The sequence below is a fragment of the Bos taurus genome, chromosome 16 (assembly GCF_002263795.3).
Source record: "Bos taurus isolate L1 Dominette 01449 registration number 42190680 breed Hereford chromosome 16, ARS-UCD2.0, whole genome shotgun sequence".
Classification (NCBI taxonomy): Eukaryota; Metazoa; Chordata; class Mammalia; order Artiodactyla; family Bovidae; genus Bos; species Bos taurus.
In genome coordinates, this window is record NC_037343.1 from 41,340,111 (window position 1) to 41,359,996 (window position 19,886).

Genomic DNA, 19,886 nt, shown 5'->3' on the forward strand with positions numbered 1-19,886 from the left:
CAGATGCCTAAACCTCCACTACACAGAAAACTTTTTTTTTAATCATGGAAGAAAAAATTTGACTCAAGCTGAAGAAAGATAAAGGTTGTGCTGTTCTCCTGCATAGTTCAAAGACTCATTTGTCAGAAGATATATATAAAAGTAAAATTCTGACATAAAAGGATGACTATATATTTTTAGAGGGGAAAAAAAAAAAAGCAAAAACCAATCCAGACATTCCAAAGGTCCAAGAATTGGCTCTACTGTTTGCCAGGAAGATGATCAGCGTTACTGCATCCTCACATCTTAGCAAGAAATCAGAAGTTCCTTTAGGATGAAAAGAAAACAAAGGGTTCATAATCGCCTCCTCCAATTCTACCCTGTTGTGTTTCTCTGGGCTTAAGAATCCTAAGTTTTATGGAATTGCTGCAGCCTAGACTATGGTTTTTCCAGTAGTCATGTATGGATGTGAGAGTTGGACTGTGAAGAAAGCTGAGCACCAAAGAATTGATGCTTTTAAACTGTGGTGTTGGAGAAGACTCTTGAGAGTCCCTTGGACTGCAAGGAGATCCAACCAGTCTGATCTAAAGCTCAGTCCTGGGTGTTCTTTGGAGGGAATTATGCTAAAGCTGAAACTCCAGTACTTTGGCTACCTGATGCGAAGAGTTGACTCATTGGAAAAGACTCTGATGCTGGGAGGGATTGGGGGCAGGAGGAGGAGGGAACGACAGAGGATGAGATGACTGGATGGCATCACCAACTCGATGGACATGAGTTTGAGTGAACTCCGGGAGTTGGTGATGGACAGGGAGGCTTAGCATGCTGCGATTCATGGGGTCGCAAAGAGTTGGACACGACTGAGCGACTGAACTGAACTGAACTAACTATATTTTAGGGTATTTTGATGAGATTTTATTTAAATTAGTCTCCTATTTCCATTAATTTCTATCATTAAAAAGGGACTGAAAAATTCAGTTAAAAATTAGCTTTTATGATATCAAAAGCACAAGTAAATAAAAAAGTTGATTTCAACAAAATTAAAAACTTTTATCCTTCCAAAAGACATTACCAAGAAAGTAAAAACACAACCCACAGAATAGAAGATAGTTGCAAATCATGTATCTGATATGGGATCTGCACCCATATTACATAAGGAGCTGTAAAATTCAAGAATAAAAAGGCAAAAAAAAAAAAAGTCAAATGTAAAAATGGGACAAGGATTTGAACAGATATTTCCCCAAAGATATACAAATGAGGAATTCCCTGGTAGTCCAGCAGTTAGGACACAGATCTTTCACTGCTATGGCCCAAGTGGCCAGGGTTTGATCCCTAGTGGGGGAACTCAGATTCACAAGCTATGTAGCATGGAAAAAAAATAGATATACAACTGACCAATAAGCACATGATAAGATCTTCAATATCATTAGCTAGTATAGAAATGCAAATGAAAACCACACTGAGATACCACTACCACTACTTAGATACCACTACTTAGTAGAATTGTTAAAATAAAAAAAAAAGTGGAAAACAAGCATTGCGGAAAATGTAGAAGAAACAAAACCCTTACACATTGCTGGCAGGAATATAAAATGATTCAGCTGCTGTGGAAAACAGTACAGCAGTTCCTCAAAAGGTAAACAAAGAATTACCACAGAACCCAGAAATTCCACCCCAAGCAAGGTATACACACAAAAGAATTAAAACAAGTACTTAAATACATGTACAGGCATGTTGATTGCAGCACTGTCCATAATAGCAAAAAAGTAGGGACAACACAAATGCCATCAAAGGAAGAATGAACAAAGAGAATGTGGTATAGACGTACAATGGAATATTTACTCAGCCATAACAGGAACGAAAAGTGACCCATGCTACAATGTGGGTGAACCTTAAAAACATTATGCTAAGTGAAATAAGTCAGTCACACAAGGTCAGATATTTTATGATAATTTATGTGAAATATCTGGAATAGGTAAATCCTTAGGACAAGAATGCAGATCTGTGATTTTCAGGGCCTGGAAGAAAAGGTTTACTGGGCAGTAACTATTTAGGGTTTGGAGTGATGGAACTGTCTTGGAATTAGAGGTGGTAGCTGTACATCATGAATACATTAAATGCCACCAAACTCATCGCTTTAACAAATGGTTAATTTTACAGTTTATGAACTTCACCTCAATTCAAAAAAAAAATCCTAGTCTCTTTTCTCATCATTTAGTTCTCAAAGATGCAAAGAAATAGGATTCACTACACTCCAAAATATAGTTCAACCTCTCAGCACACTAGATTCCCAGAAACTTCTCTTTTTATCTATTCATATCTGCTCAACCTGTGACACTCCTAAGTCTCCACTAGGATTCTTCAGTTAAAGACCTTAGTAACTACTGGAACATAAGGAAGTATGGAGAAAAACATGCATAGCAACCAGATTAAGGACTGGTTTTTCAGGCACTAAAACCTTATCAAAGCAAACATGCCCATTCATATCGTTATTAGTGAAATCTGGGGTCTAAGCAAATGAAAGAGATGTTGCACAGACTCAGACATTTTCTTGGGGGCCTCAGGCACGTATAAAAATATTTCATAAGCAAAACTATTCAGGACATTTTGGAAATAAATACAACTTTAAATGTACTGTTCACCAGGTGACTTATATTTCGAATGCTAAAGATTCGGGTATTTTCCCAGTTTCTTTATGGATCAACTTTAAAACGGGCCCTGTGATTAGCACAAAACAACTGTATGTATGTGTGGGGGAATGACTACTCTTGAAAGCCTAATATTCTGAATCTCTATGTACCTATCAATGTATCCATCTAACAGAATTAGAACAAGCTGACTATTCCCTGCTTTTTTTTCTTCTAAATACAACTAACTAATCAGACAAACAATGAAGATCATAAGATCATAATTCTGAGCCAACTGTAATTGCTGTCAAGTTGAACTCCTCTGCTTGCCTTTGCTAATGCTAAGTCGCTTCAGTCGTGTCCGACTCTGTGCGACCCCATAGACCGCAGCCCACCAGGCTCCGTCATCCCTGGGATCCTCCAGGCAAGAATACTGGAGTAGGTTGCCATTTCCTTCTCCAATGAATGAAGGAGAAAAGTGAAAGTGAAGTCTCTCAGTCGTGTCCGACTCTTAGCAACCCCATGGACTGCAGCCTACCAGGCTCCTCTGTCTATGGATTTTCCAGGCAAGAGTACTGGAGTGGGATGCCATTGCCTTCTCCGTGCTTGCTTTTAGGTGACTATTAAGAAGACCCTGAAGTGTTAATCAGTGTTCTCAAAGGGAGAGGAGGATCAGAACAGTGATTCGGGTAATTATGGATGAAGATTCAGTTCAGTTCAGTTGCTCAGTCGTGTCTGACTCTTTACAACCCCATGAATCGTAGCACACCAGGCCTCCCTGTCCATCACCAACTCCCGGAGTTCACTCAGTCTAATGTCCATCGAGTCAGTGATGCCATCCAGCCATCTCATCCTCTGTCGTTCCCTTCTCCTCCTGCCCCCAATCCCTCCCAGCATCGGGGTCTTTTCCAATGAATCAAATTCTTCGCATGAGGTGGCCAAAGTACTGGAGTTTCAGCTTGAGCATCACTCCTTCCAATAAACACCCAGGACTGATCTCCTTCAGAATGGGCAGGTTGGATCTCCTTGCAGTCCAAGGGACTCTCAAGAGTCTTCTCCAACACCACAGTTCAAAAGCATCAATTCTTCGGCGCTCAGCCTTCTTCACAGTCCAACTCTCACACCCATACACGACCACAGGAAAAACCATGGCCTTGACTAGACGAACCTTTGTTGGCAAAATAAGACATTACTTTGCCAACAAAGGTCTGTCTAGTCAAGACCATGGTTTTTCCTGTGGTCGTGTATGGGTGTGAGAGTTGGACTGTGAAGAAGGCTGAGCGCCGAAGAATTGATGCTTTTGAACTGTGGTGTTGGAGAAGACTCTTGAGAGTCCCTTGGACTGCAAGGATATCCAACCAGTCCATTCTGAAGGAGATCAGCCCTGGGTGTTTCTTTGGAAGGAGTGATGCTCAAGCTGAAACTCCAGTACTATGGCCACCTCATGCGAAGAGTTGACTCACTGGAAAAGACTCTGATGCTGGGAGGGATTGGGGGCAGGAGGAGAAGGGGACGACAGAGGATGAGATGGCTGGATGGCATCACCGACTCGATGGACATGAGACTGAGTGAACTCCGGGAGTTGGTGATGGACAGGGAGGCCTGGCGTGCTGCGATTCATGGGGTCGCAAAGAGTTGGACACAACTGAGTGACTGATTTGATCTGATAGGTTGGTCATAACTTTCCTTCCAAGAAGTAAGCGTCTTTTAATTTCATGGCTGCAATTACCATCTGCCGTGATTTTGGAGCCCCAAAAATAAAGTCTGACACTGTTTCCACTGTTACCCCATCTATTTCCCATGAGCGATGGAACCAGATGCCATGATCTTAGTTTTCTAAATGTTTAGCTTTAAGCCAACTTTTTCACTCTCCTCTTTCACCTTCCTCAAGAGGCTTTTTAGTTCCTCTTCACTTTCTGCCATAAAGGTGGTGTCATCTGCATATCTGAGGTTATTGAGATTTCTCCCAGCAATCTTGATTCCAGCATGTGCTTCTTCCAGCCCAGCATTTCTCTGCATAGAAGTTAAATAAGCAGGGTGACAATATACAGCCTTGACGTACTCCTTTTCCTATTTGGAACCAGTCTGTTGTTCCATGTCCAATTCTAACTGTTGCTTCCTGATGTCCAGTTCTAACTGTTGCTTCCTGACCTGCATACATATTTCTCAGAGGCAGGTCAGATGGTCTGGTACTCCCATCTCTTTCAGAATTTTCCAGTTTGTTGTGATCCACACAGTCAAAGGCTTTGGCATAGTCAATAAAGCAGAAATAGATGTTTTTCTGGAACTCTCTTGCTTTTTCCACGATCCAGCAGATGTTGGCAATTTGATCTCTGGTTCCTCTGCCTTTTCTAAAACCAGCTTGAACATCTGGAAGTTCACAGTTCATATATTGCTGAAGCCTGGCTTGGAGAATTTTGAGCATTACTTTACTAGCGTGTGAGATGAATGCAATTGTGCGGTAGTTTGAGCATTCTTGGCATTGCCTTTCTTTGGGATTGGAATGAAAACTGACCTTTTCCAGTCCTGTGGTCACTGATGAGTTTTCCAAATTTGCTGGCATATTGAGTGCAGCACTTTCACAGCATCATCTTTCAGAATTTGAAACAGCTCAACTGGAACTTCATCACCTCCACTAGCTTTGTTTGTAGTGAAGCTTCCTAAGGCCCACTTGACTTCACATTCCAGAATATCTGGCTCTAGGTGAATGATCACACCATCATGATTATCTGGGTCGTGAAGCTCTTTTTTGTACAGTTCTTCTGTGTATTCTTGCCACCTCTTCTTAATATCTTCTGCTTCTGTTAGGTCCATACCATTTCTGTCCTTTATCGAGCCCATCTTTGCATGACATGTTCCCTTGGTATCTCTAATTTTCTTGAAGAGATCTCTAGTCTTTCCCATTCTGTTGTTTTCCTCTATTTCTTTGCATTGATCGCTGAGGAAGGCTTTCTTATCTCTCCTTGCTATTCTTTGGAACTCTGCATTCAGATGCTTATATCTTTCCTTTTCTCCTTTGCTTTTTGCTTCTCTTCTTTTCACATCTTCCTCAGACAGCCATTTTGCTTTTTGCATTTCTTTTTCATGGGAATGGTCTTGATTCCTGTCTCCTGTACAATGTCATGAACCTCCGTGCATAGTTCATCAGGCACTCTATCAGATCTAGTCCCTTAAATCTATTTCTCACTTCCACTGTACAATCATAAGGGATTTGATTTAGGTCATACCTGAATGGCCTAGTGGTTTTCCCTACTTTCTTCAATTTAAGTCTGAATTTGGCAATAAGGAGTTCATGATCTGAGCCACAGTCAGCTCCTGGTCTTGTTTTTGCTGACTGTATAGAGCTTTTCCATCTTTGGCTGCAAAGAATATAATCAATCTGATTTCAGTGTTGACCATCTGGTGATGTCCACGTGTAGAATCTTCTCTTGTGTTGTTGGAAGAGGGTGTTTTTGCCAGTGCATTCTCTTGGCAAAACCCTATTAGTCTTTGCCCTGTTTCACTCCTACTCCAAGGCCAAATTTGCCTGTTACTCCAGGTGTTTCTTGACTTCCTACTTTTGCATTCTAGTCCCCTATAATGAAAAGGACATCTTTTTTGGGTGTTAGTTCTAAAAGGTCATGTAGGTCTTCATAGAACCGTTCAACTTCAGCTTCTTCAGCGTTACTGGTTGGGGCATAGACTTGGATTACTGTGATATTGAATGGTTTGCCTTGGAAACGAACAGAGATCATTCTGTCATTTTTGAGATTGCATCCAAGTACTGCATTTCGGATTCTTTTGTTGACCATGATGGCTACTGCATTTCTTCTAAGGGATTCCTGCCCACAGTAGTAGATATAATGGTCATTTGAGTTAAATTCACCCATTCCAGTCCATTTTAGTTCACTGATTCCTAGAATGTCGACATTCACTCTTGCCATCTCCTGTTTGACCACTTCCAATTTGCCTTGATTCATGGACCTGACATTCCAGGTTCCTATGCAATATTGGTCTTCACAGCATCGGACCTTGCTTCTATCACCAGTCACATCCACAACTGGGTACTGTTTTTGCTTTGGCTCCATCCCTTCATTCTTTCTGGAGTTATTTCTCAACTGATCTCCAGTAGCATATTGGGCACCTACCAACCCGGGGAGTTCCCCTTTCAGTATCCTATCAATTTGCCTTTTCATACTGTTCATGGAACTAGCAAGAAGGTACTCTTTCTGCCCCCTTCTGATGCCTATGTCAGAAGCTTTTTCTATCTCCTTTATACTTTAATAAAACTTTATTACACAAAAGCTCTGAGCGATCAAGCCTTGTCTCTGGCCCCGGATTGAATTCTTCTCCTCCGGGGGCCAAGAATCCCAGTGTCTTCGCGTGATTCAATAACAACCTTTCATCTTGGGGGCTCGTCCGGGATCCTTCAGGACAAGGCAATGGCACCCCACTCCAGTACTCTTGCTTGGAAAATCCCGTGGATGGAGGAGCCTGTTAGGCTGCAATCCACGGGGTCGCTAAGAGTCGGACACGACTGAGCGACTTCACTTTCACTTTTCACTTTCATGCATTGGAGAAGGAAATGGCAACCCACTCCAGTGTCCTTGCCTGGAGAATCCCAGGGCTGCCGTCTATGGGGTCGCACAGAGTCTGAAGATTAGTCAGTTTCAAATAAGGAAAGAGGTAAAACAAATTAAAAAAAGCAGCAAGAAGTTTAAAAAATGCATAAGAAATATCATCATAAAGCAAGAGAAATTGAAGCTATTATAATAACAATGCCCAAAGAGAGTTGTTAAATACTAGAATGGATTATTGGGAAGCTCTTTAAAAAGAGAAGAGTCTTGCCTCTTTGGATAAATTTTACTCTAGCCAGAAGACAAGGGCTTAGACAAAAGAGCTCTCAAGATAAAGTCTGAGCCTAGGATTTGGTAAAGAATGGAAGGAATCTTCCTTCATCCCTCAGCCTTCTGAGAACTGATTAAAGTTTAAAACCAGTTAATAATTAGAGCTTTCTGCTTTACAAGAACAGTAATTTAACCCAGACTTACCCAGAGAACGTGTATGTAGCAGCAATGTAAATGAAATTTTCATAATAAAGCTGCTGGTTATCCTGGAAATCATTCATGTTGCAGCTGATCTCAGAGGAACCTGCCCCTTTAACAGTAAGAGTGATAAAAGGTGGCAGGGTGGGTTCATCCCAGGCATAATCCAAGGATGTCATGGGCTTCACTTCAGTGCGGAGCCTGGGCTCAGCGACGCCATGCTGAGTGAAGACAACTGGGACCTATAGCAACGGCAGAGAATAAGGAGAACCTTCATTCAGAGGGGTGATGCTGGAAAGTGATTCAGTGCCTCTTAGGTTCCAGAGCTTTCCCAAATGAATGCTATACAGGGTACAAAATCACAAGTAAGGCTCAACAGCTGGCCTCTTCAAATGCCTTTCTAATCATCTTCAAAATTGCAAAGAGCCCACCAGTTACAGGACATGGGCCACAGTCTGTTGGGTAAAAGGTTTTGAGAAGCTTTGCCATACCAAATACCTAGAGAAAGCAACTCTGTTCTTTCAGTGGCATCTAGTCTCACCCCACCATGCCCAGGATACACTAGGAACAAAGAAAGGAACAAAAATCTTGGAATTCAGCTATGGAAAGTTACAAATTATAAGGCCTAAGGCATAATTCAAAATAGAATCTAACAACCTCCATCTTGGCTGCACTTGGAAGATTCAGAAAGGAGCTCACTGTTACTAAGGAACAGTAGAACTGCCCATTCTACTGGGCATTTGTCAGTCTGATTCTGATTTCTCTGTTTGTATGGAATGTCTGCAGAGGGCCCCATGCTAACCAAACCATCTGGTCAAAGTTAACTTTTGGGAGCTGAGAAGTCATTTCTGGACAAGGCTGCCCAGCAATCAAAATAACCAGCAGAAACCACCTCCCAATGGTAAGGATTTCTGAGACCCCTGTGTAGCTTCTTTCAAACCCAAGTTTACAATGCTTTTTATCATTATCTTAAGTGTAGTATGTACTTCACTTTCCCACATATGAAAGAGCCAAACTGGCTCTCAACTCCCCTTGATACCTTAGAAAAGTTGTCAATTCGGAAAGGAGTGGGTAACTGATCTGTATCACTGAAGGAGATCCTGTAGGTAGCTCCTCGGAGAGTAATTTCCACACGCAGAAAGAAGCATTTTCCCAGAGTATCTCTGCAGCAAAAGGAAACCATGGAGGCTGCATAAAATGTAGGGAACAAGTTCCCAACTCACTTTCTTCTCATACTTCTCACAATTACCAATGTGTGTTCTTTGACAGCATTTAAAAAGTAGAAACTGACAGTACAATCACAAAATAAAAAAGAAATCATCCAAGCTACTTCGAACAGCAGGCCATAACTATATGATATCTACAAATTTTACTTTCGGTTTGTTTGGGGTCATAGTGTCAGTGCAACAAGTGAGTAAATATTGGTTGAACCACATAAAATTGTTGACACTAGACTACTTTTGACCTAGAAAAGAGGAATTTCATATGGTTCAAACTAATATGTTGATGTTATTGATGAACAGCGTTCACACTGTAGAATAAGGGAAGATGAGGAAGAATCCTGTGGAATGGAGGTACCAGATGCAATCATAATGTGTATGTGTGTGTGTGTGTATGTATATGTGTGTGTGTGTGTGTATTTAAACATAGACAAACCACTGTAGAGAATGGAAAGCTCTTCTTTATGGAAGAATATCAGTTAATAAATGTAGAAGACATATAAGAACCAGAAATCACCATTTTGCAATAACTAATGTAATAACTGATTCAGGTGAGAACCACCAAACCACTGACTGAAAGGTTTTGTTAAAAGTGAACATACAAAAAGGTTCAAATTATCCCTACCATGAACTAATGTTGTTTACAAAGAAAAGGTAACTTTACAATAGAGAGACCTGGTGGACAGCACCTAAACCAAATGATGATCGAATTTAACAACATCAATAATGGAACCAACAGACATCACAGGCTTCCTGACATGATGCAATGGGAAACATACACCACCACAGAAGTAATGTTCTTACCAAAAATGTCAGGCCCAAACTTAAATACAGAAAACCATCAGAAAAGTCCAGAAAACCAAACATTCTATATGAAATTGGCTTGGACTCCAAAAATGTCAATGTAAATAAAGACAAAAAGGAAAACTGAGACAATGACCATTCTAGATTAAAGCAGATGAGACACACCAGCCAAATAAAATGCATGATCCTTCACTGGACCCCAGATCTGGGGATCAGGGTTACTGTGAAGAACATTTTAAAGGACATTTTATACATTTAAAAACATAATATTAAATTTCTTCAGTGTGTAGTGATGGGTGACAAATTTTTTATGTCTGAAGTATTATGATGACTTCATTTTACTTTTAAATGGTTTAGGAAAAAACTATGCATATGAGTACATGTGGAGAGAGAACAAGAACAGAGCAAATGTTGAAAAGCAGGAAATGTAGGTAAAGAAGGGGTGTCTTTGTACTACTCCTACAAGTTCTCTGTGGGTTTAAATTGTTTCAAAATGAAAACTTGAGGAAAGTAAAGGAAACATCTGGCCCAGGTCCTTGCTCAGTAGTTTAGGGCCACACACTGAAACTATTTCAAAAGGATTAACAAAGGTATCATCCACCCCCACGCTCCACACCTTTCTTTTCTTCTTCTTTTAAGTAATCATGAGTAACTTTTCTGTTTAATTCTGAATTGGCTTCATACCACACAACAGACCTGGGCTGCCTTCACCAAAGCAGCGTATAAATCAATGGTGGTTTTAGCTGCAAATTCCTCACCTTGCCCGCCCTCACCCCAACCTGTGGGGAACATATGACACTATGAGACAGGAGTTCTGGTTGAAGTCAGGATGAGGGCACTGGGGCCCTGTCCACTTCACTCACTTGGCCTATAAAGTCACCTCCTTAGACCCCTATGAATTCTAGGAACACAGCTTGAAAACCACTATGAAAGGAAAGGAAAGGACAGTGAAGTCACTCAGTCGTGTCTGACTCTTTGCGAACCCGTAGACTGTAGTCCACCAGGCTCCTCCGTCCATGAGATTCTCCAGGCAAGAATACTGGAGTGGGTTGCCATTTCCTTCTCCAGGGGATCTTCCTGACCCAGGGATCGAACCCAGGTCTCCCACATTGCAGGCAGACGCTTATATCAGATGCAATTAACTCTAATAAGGATCAGGGCAAAAGATACATAAGAAAGGCACATCATCAACAAAAACAAAATCAAAGAAAAACCTCAGATAATGCATTTTTTTAGAAAAGTCAAATATAAATATTATTTTGAATCATCTATTAATAAATTAGACATTTTTGTTTCCTTACAGTAGTGTTCTCCAAAGAGAACTCACCATAAGATATAAATAATTAAATTTTGCTTCTAAATGTGTTGAATTAGCACTGATTTCAGTCTCTTTGGCTTCAAAAGCATTTGATGCAAAACATTAAAGAAGACAGAAACAAACAGAAAGACATCCCATGTTCATAGATTTAGAAGACTTAATATTGTCAAGATGTCAGTGCTACACAAAGTGGATCTAGAGATTTAATACAATGCTCATCAAAATTCCAGCTGTTTTTTTTTTTCTCCAGAAACAGAAAAATTTATCCTAAAATTCAGATGGAATCTCTAGGAACTCCATGTAGCCAAAATAATCTTGAAAAAGAACAAAGATGGAGGTCTCACACTTCTTAATTTCAAAACCTATTACAAAGCTACTATAATCACAACAGTCTGACACTGGCAAAAAGACAAAATATGAAGGAACAGACTAGAAAGCCTGGAAATAAATCCTCACATATAGGGTCACATAATTCTTGACAAGAGTGTAGAGACCATTCCATAGGGAAAAGAAAATTTTTTCAACAAGTAGTATTGGGAAAGTGGATATCCACAAGCAGAAGAACAGAGTTGGACTCTTGTTCAGTCGCTAAGTCAGCCTGTCTGACTCTTTGTGACCCCATGAACTGCAGCACACCCGGCTCTCTGTTCTTCACTATCTCTCTGAGTTTGCTCAAACTCATGTCAATTGAGTCAGTGATGCCATCCAACTATCTGATCCTTTGTCACTCCCTTCTCCTCTTGCCCTCAATTTTTCCCAGCATCAGGATCTTTTCCAATGAATCAGCTCTTCACATCTGGTGGCCAAAGTATTGGAACTTCAGCTTCAGCAACAGTCCTTCCAATAAGTACTCAGGGTTGATTTCCTTTAGGACTGACTGGTTTGATCTCCTTGCAGTCCAAGGGACTCTCAAGAGTCTCCTCTAGCACCACAGTTTGAAAGCATCAGTTCTTCAGCGCTCAACCTTCTTTATGGGCTAACTCTCACATCCATACATGACTACTGGAAAAATCATAGCTTTGATTATATGGACCTTTGTTGGCAAACTGATGTCTCTATTGGACTCAACCTTATATGAATACAAACGGATCAAATCCTATATAGAAGAGCTAAAACTATAAAATTCTCAGAAGAAAACATAGGGGAAAGCTTCAAGACACTGGATTTGGCAATGATCTTCCATACAACACAAAAAGCACAGGAAACCAAAGTTAAAATAGGCAAGCTGGACTCTATCAAAATTAAAAACGATACACCAAAGAATACAATCAACAGAGTAAAAACACAACATATGAATGGGAGAGAATATATGTAAATTATATATCTCTTATATCAGACTCTAGGGTTGCAGAGAGTCAGACACTTGGAATGCATGCATGTATATATCTCATAAGGGGTTTGTATCCAGAATATATAAAGGATTCCTACAACTCAACAACAACAAAAATCCAACTCAAAAACAGGCAAAGGACCTGAACAGACATGTCAAAAAAGATGTACAAATGGCCTACAAGCACAGGAAAAGAAGCTCAGCATCACTAATCATTAAGGAAATGAGAATCAAAACCATGAGATACCACCTCACACCCATGAGGATGCCTACTATCAAAAAAGGAAAAATAACAAGCGTTGGTACAGATGTGGAGAAACTGGATCCTTGTGTGCCCTTTACAAGAATGTAAAATGGTGAAATATAAATGGTGAATGTAAAATGGTCCCACTGTATAGCACAGTGAACCATATTCAGTATCCTGTGATAAACCATAATGGAAAGGAATATGAAAAAGAACATATATATCTTGTTTATATAACTGAATCACTGTGCAGTATAGCAGAAATTGACACCACATTGTAAATCAGCTATACTTGAAAAAATGAAACAGAATTTTACTGCACTAGAGAGAAATAAAAAGTAACAAACTAAATGTTGCCACACACACACACAAAAAGAGTTCTGACACATGTTACAATGTGGATGACATTGAGGACATTATGCTAATGAAATAAGCCAGTCACAAAAAGACAAATATTGTATGATTTCACTTCTCTGAGGTACCTAGAGTAGTCAAATTCATAGAGAAAGGAGAACAGAAGTTGCCAGGGGTTAAGAAAGGGAAAATGAGGAGTTCTCGTTTAGTGGGTACAGAGTTTCTGTTTTGCAAGATGAAAAGAGTTTAGGAGACTGCACAACATGAACGTACCTAACACCAGTAAAGCTAAAAATGGCTAAGACAGTAAATTTTACTTTATGTACCTGAGTCACACGAAATAATGCCTGGGTCTTTATGTTATGCTATCTCTCCCATATGGTATGTGCATTTTACTACAATCTTTTCAAAGTTTTATACATTAAAAAAAAAGCATTGGATGACAGAAAAGAGTCATCTTGTGCTAACTGACCCTGACTTTTGTTGATTTTTTTAAATAAGGATCTAAGGGTCACTGGGTTGGGCAAAGAAGACTAGGGGATTTACTGGAATGGCATCTAATGAGAGAATAGCTTGTACAGTGTGCAAGAATAGACAAAAACATCATCAAAGCTGCCATCTGAATGCAGACAAGAGTGGCGGGCGACCATGAGCTCAGTGCTACTCCCTGGACATGTGACCTCAGACGGCAGCAACTGCACAATGGTCAAAATTGTCAACACCCCCTTTTAGCTCATTCCATCAAAAGGTTCATTCCTATCTGCCTAGTCTTTGCAGTTTTAAGACCTTTGAGTCAGAAACATATGTGCCCATTTCATCAAGAGTAGTCTTACTAAAAGTAACTACTTGCTATTTACAACTTTATAAATATTTGAAATTTATATGGTATTTACAGCTTACTATTTATATTGCCGTACCTCAAACAAGACTACTTGTTGACTAAATATAGTCTCTGCACTCACCTCATGTTGATATGGAAGGAATTATTTTTGTTGACTTCAAAGCCTCCAGACCAAATACAATTGGGAACATCCATCAGTCGGACACATAACAGCTGATCGTAGTCATTCCGAGGCCAATGGAACACCACACTGGAACCAGGAAGCGTGGAAATGTAACCTTCAGGATTGGCTGTTCCCTAAAACACGGTATCACTGGGTCAAAAGTCAAGTCAAGATGTAAATGTTTACTGAGAATCTGTCTACTCTGAGCCTTGCCCTCCACCAGGAGCTGTTTAGGGCACTAAAGGCACAAAATGGTTCAGTTCAGTTCAGTTCAGTTGCTCAGTCGTGTCCGACTCTTTGCAACCCCATGGATTGCAGCACACCAGGCCTCCCTGTCCATCATCAACTCCCAGAGTTTACTCAAACTCACGTCCATTGAGTCACTAATGCCATCCAACCATCTCATCTTCTGTTGTCCCCTTCTCCTCCAGCCTTCAATCTTTCCCAGCATCAGGGTCTTTTCAAATGAGTCAGTTCTTTGCATCAGGTGGCCAAAGTACTGGAGTTTCAGCTTCAGCATCAGTCCTTCCAATAAACACTCAGGACTGATCTCCTTTAGGATGGACTGGTTGGATCTCCTTGCAGTCCAAGGGACTTTCAAAAGTCTTCTCCAACACCACAGTTCAAAGCATCAATTCTTCGGCACTAGCCTTTATTTACAGTCCAACACTCACATCCATACATGACCACTGGAAAAACCATAGCCTTGATTAGATGGACCTTTGTTGGCAAAGTAGTCTCTGCTTTTTAATATGCTGTCTAGGTTGGTCATAACTTTTCTTCCAAGGAGGAAGCATCTTTTAATTTCATGGCTGCAATCACCATCTGCAGTGATTTTGGGGCCCCAAAAAATAAAGTCTGACACTGTTTCCACTGTTACCCCATCTATTTCCCATGAAGTGATGGGACCAGATGCCATGATCTTAGTTTCTGAATGTAGTGCTTCAAGCCAACTTTTTCACTTTCCTCTTTCATTTTCATCAAGAGGCTCTTTAGTAATTCTTCACTTTCTGCCATAAAGGTGTCATCTGCATATCTGAGGTTACTGAGATTTCTCCCAGCAATCTTGATTCCAGCTTGTGCTTCTTCCAGCCCAGTGTTTCTCATGATGTACTCTGCCTAGAAGTTAAATAAGCAGGGTGACAATATACAGCCTTGACGTACTCCTTTTCCTATTTGGAACCAGTCTGTTGTTCCATGTCCAGTTCTAACTGTTGCTTCCTGACCTGCATACAGATTTCTCAAGAGGCAGGTCAGGTGGTCTGGTATTCCCATCTCTTTCAGTATTTTCCACAGTTTATTGTGATCCACACAGTCAAAGGCTTTGGCATAGTCAATAAAGCAGAAATAGATGTTTTTTCTGGAACTCTCTTGCTTTTTCGATGATCCAGTGGATGCTGGCAATTTGATCTCTGGTTCCTCTGCCTTTTCTAAAACTAGCTTGAACATCTGGAAGTTCACAGTTCACATATTGTTGAAGCCTGGCTTGGAGAATTTTGAGCATTACTTTACTAGCATGTGAGATGAGTGAAGCTGTGTGGTAGTTTGAACATTCTTTGGCATTGCCTTTCTTTGGCATTGGAATGAAAACCGACCTTTTCCAGTCCCGTGGCCACTGCTGAGTTTTCCAATTTGCTGACATATTCAGTGCAGCACTTTCACAGCATCATCTTTTAGGACTGGAAATAGCTCAACTGGAATTTCATCACCTCCACTAGCTTTGTTCGTAGTGAAGCTTCCTAAGGCCCACTTGACTTCACATTCCAGGATGTCTGGCTCTAGGTGAGTGATCACACCATTGTGATCATCTGGGTCATGAAGATCTTTTTTGTACAGTTCTTCTGTGTATTCTTGCCACTTCTTCTTAATATCTTCTGCTTCTGTTAGGTCCATACCATTTCTGTCCTTTATTGAGCCCATCTTTGTATGAAATGTTCTCTTGGTATCTCTAATTTTCTTCAAGAGATCACTAGTCTTTCCTATTCTATTGTTTTCCTTCTATTTCTATTTCTTTGCACTTTTGCAAAGAAAGTGCATTGAGGAAGGCTTTTGCATTGAGGAAGGCTTTCTTATCTCTCCTTACTATTCTTTGGAACTCTGCATTCAAATGGGTATATCTTTCCTTTTCTCCTTTGCTTTTTGCTTCTCTTCTTTTCACAGCTATTTGTAAGGCCTCCTCAGAGAGCCGTTTTGATTTTTTGGATTTCTTTTTCTTGGGGATGGTCTTCATCACTGCCTCCTGTACAATGTCAAGAACCTCCATCCATAGTTCATCAGGCACTGTCTATCAGATCTAGTCCCTTAAATCTATTTCTCACTTCCACTGTACAATCATAGGGGATTTGATTTAGGTCATACATGAATGGTCTAGTGGTTTTCCCTACTTTCTTCAATTGAAGTCTGAATTTGACAATCAGGAGTTCATTTCTGAGCCACAGTCAGCTCCCGGTCCTGTTTTTGCTGACTATATAGAGCTTTTGCATCTTTGGCTGCAAAGAATATAATCAATCTGATTTCAGTGTTGACCATCTGGTGATGTCCATGTGTAAAGTTTTCTCTTGTGTTGTTGGAAGAGGGTGTTGCTATGATCAATTCATTCTCTTGGCAAAACTCTATGAGCCTTTGCCCTGCTTCATTCTGTATTCCAAGGCCAAATTTGCCTATTACTCCACGTGTTTCTTGACTTCCTACTTTTGCATTCCAGTCCCCTATAATGAAAAGGACATCTTTTTTGGGGTTAGTTCTAAAAGGTCTTGTAGGTCTTCATAGAACCTTTCAACTTCAGCTTCTTCAGCATTACTGGTCGGGGCATAGATCTGGATTACCGTGATATTGCATGGTTTGTCTTGGAAGTGAACAGAGATCATTCTGTTGTTTACTCACATCAAAAAACTTAGTGTTGACAGGGAGATAAGTCATTAAAATTAAATGTGACATTCAAATTAAAATGACATTAAAATTCACTGTGCTATTAAATAAGCACTCATCATTCTTCAAAAGCAAGCTGCTTACCTGTCCCCTGGCAAATTCCCTCTGTGCAAATGCAAGCTTGTGGGATGACTTATTATCTAACAGGTAACGGGGGGCAAAGATGACCATACAGGTGTCAATATATCGGCCTCGGCCTTTCTTGACATCAATACCTATGAATAACAAGAACCAGTTCCATGAATTAATCAGAAAGAAAAAAATTATGGTCTAAAAAAAGTAAATAGCTTTCACAATTACTTAGTTTCTCTGAGATAATGATTGTAGCATCCAGAGAGGCTATGAGGTCTCCTAAGAATAGAACGAAAACAGCAACTATCTTCAAAGTATTATTCTTTATTCCCATTTAGACCTTAAAAAGTCTTGGCAACATCAATATCCCCGTAATTCCCAGCTTCTTCGTAAAGTGCATACAATTGTAACAGCAACTAAAACAAACAGGTGTTTAGCCTGGTTTACATTTATGAAGCTGACTACTAACATGGTTTATGTGACGTATTTCTCCTTATATACGGGACACAAAATTTCTTCCTAAAGAACATGCCCCTTTTACAACACAGAGGAGAATCTGCGTATTACTTAACTGCATTCTGCAACTGCCCTAAACTCAACTGACTCTTAGTATTTTCTGTCAGCCCAAGAATCCAGCTCAAATATAATGCTAAATACTACTGAATTTATTCCTTCATAAAATAAATGTTTCCAGCACCTAATAGTTACTGTGGGGAAAAAAGACAAACAAAAAACATACCAAAGAAAGAAAGTCATGGTCAATCAAAAGGAAATCTCAAAACACCAAGATCCAAAGAAAGAAAAATGAAATAACACCATATTATCTCAAAAACTCTGATAATAACTTTTAAAAATCCGAAATTCAATGGACGAGTTCATTCACTCATTCAGACAATGAATAAAGTAACTATATTCAAGGCCTTGGGTTGAACTCTGGTTATACAATGATAATATTTATGGTAAAAAATAATAAAAATAATAATATTTATTGAACTCTTAGTACACATTATACCCTCTACCAAAGGCTCAACATTTAATTCTTGTAACAACCTTGTGAGTTAGATATTTTCATTCCTTCATTTTTGCAGATGAGGAAACTAAGGCAGGAAAAGATAAGTGACTTGTCCTTAAGTGACACAGCCAGTAGGTGGCGCAGCTGGATTAAACCCAGGGAGCCTGCCTTGGAGACATACACAAAGGACCCTACTAAAGACAAGTATCAAGAGACCATAAAAAGAGAAGTGACCTTAGGATATGACAACTAGATGTCCCAACATACTTTCAATTATAAATATTCTGATCTGTTAACTCACTAATTCACTTGTACTAGTGTTTCTTTAATGTAAATCTCAAAAATAGCTGAAAAACTGAGCAAATCACAAAAAATCACTCACTGAAACTCTGTATCTAAGAAATGCTCAGTAATACTGGAACAGTTGGGAAGACCCTCTGGAGAAGGGAATGGCTACCCACTACAGTATTATTGCCTGGAGAACTCCATGGACAGAGGAGTTTGGCAGGCAATGGTGCATGGGGTCACAAAGAGTCAGACACAACTGAGTGACTAACATATTTTCAACACTAAAACTCTGTATCTAAGAAACGTTCAGTAATACTGGGATAGAGAGATATACCCCCATCACTTTTCTATGACATACAGAAAAGCATTAATTGTCAGAAATCAACCTTATCATATAACAGTTCAGTTCAGTTCAGTCACTCAGTTGTGTCCGACTCTTTGTGACCCCATGAATTGCAGCACGCTAGACCTCCCTGTCCATCATCAACTCCTGGAGTTTACCCAAATCCATGTCCACTGAGTCGGTGATGCCATCCAACCATCTCATCCTCTGTCGTCTCCTTCTCCTCCTGCCCTCAATCTTTCCCAGCATCAGGGTCTTTTCAAATGAGTCAGTTCTTTGCATCAGGTGGCCAAAGTATTGGAGTTTCAGCTTCAGCATCAGTCCTTCCAATAAACACCCAGGACTGATCTCCTTTAGGATGGACTGGTTGGATCTCCTTACAGTCCAAGGGACTCTCAAGAGTCTTCTCCAACACCACAGTTCAAAAGAATCAATTCTTCTGTGCTCAGCTTTCTTTATAGTCCAACTCTCACATCCATACATGACCACTGGAAAAACCATAGCCTTGACTAGACAGACCTTTGTAGGCAAAGTAATATCTCTGTTTTTTAATATGCTATCTAGGTTGGTCATAACTTTCCTTCGAAGGAGTAAGCATCTTTTAATTTCATGGCTGCAGTCACCATCTGCAGTGATTTTGGAGCCCCAAAAAACAAAGCCAGCCAGTTTCCATTGTTTCCCCATCTATTTGCCATGAAGTGATGGGACCGGATGCCTGATCTCAACTAATATACCTATAAGAGGTATATTTGGTATCACAGAAAGAATCTATAGCATCAAGACTCAATTAAAAAAAAGTTTTTTGTTTCCCTTTTATCTCAGATTGCCCTGGCAAACCCTTAACAAATGAACAGCTGATAAGATCAAAATATACAAAATCATCCTTATTGGAGGTACACGTTAAGGTTACCTGGTCAGGCCCTGCCTGGCTTTTCCACTTGTGTCTGGGCTTTCAACTTTCCTGATAGGAAGCTAGTTATTTATCCAATTCTTCAAAAATAGTCATATAAGAGATTTCACAAATTCTCTTAATACATGCCAAGATCTCATATAAAATCTCATCTTAGCTCAAACTCTCTCTTCCTTTCTTTAGTCTAACAATGAAATGTGAAACAGTCTTGTCCCTAAAAACATAAGTGCATGTTCTAATGAATGCACTTAGCATCTAAGTTTGTGTGCACTCACTGCATATTTCCACCGGACAGCTCAGTGTGCCTCTCTGCCAGAATTCTGTGTGCTTCCTTAGCGCCAGCTGCTTGAAAAGGCACAGGCACCACCATGTTTCCTTCAATTTGTCCCAACTATGGCTTCTGGCCAACCTGCAGGGGCTTGCTTTGGAAAC

At 40.1% G+C, this 19,886-nt stretch overlaps 1 protein-coding gene across 12 annotated transcripts in view; it reads right to left on the minus strand.

Annotated features, from left to right (window-relative positions):
* Positions 1-19,886, minus strand: part of VPS13D (vacuolar protein sorting 13 homolog D) — a 273,475-nt gene that overhangs the window by 134,773 nt on the left and 118,816 nt on the right. For all 12 annotated transcript variants that reach the window (XM_024976417.2, XM_024976416.2, XM_024976415.2 and 9 more), the window contains 4 exon segments: positions 16,914-17,044; positions 13,860-14,035; positions 8,667-8,790; positions 7,634-7,869 (listed from right to left, as the gene is read on the minus strand). In XM_024976417.2, the coding sequence (XP_024832185.1) occupies positions 7,634-7,869; positions 8,667-8,790; positions 13,860-14,035; positions 16,914-17,044 (667 nt within the window).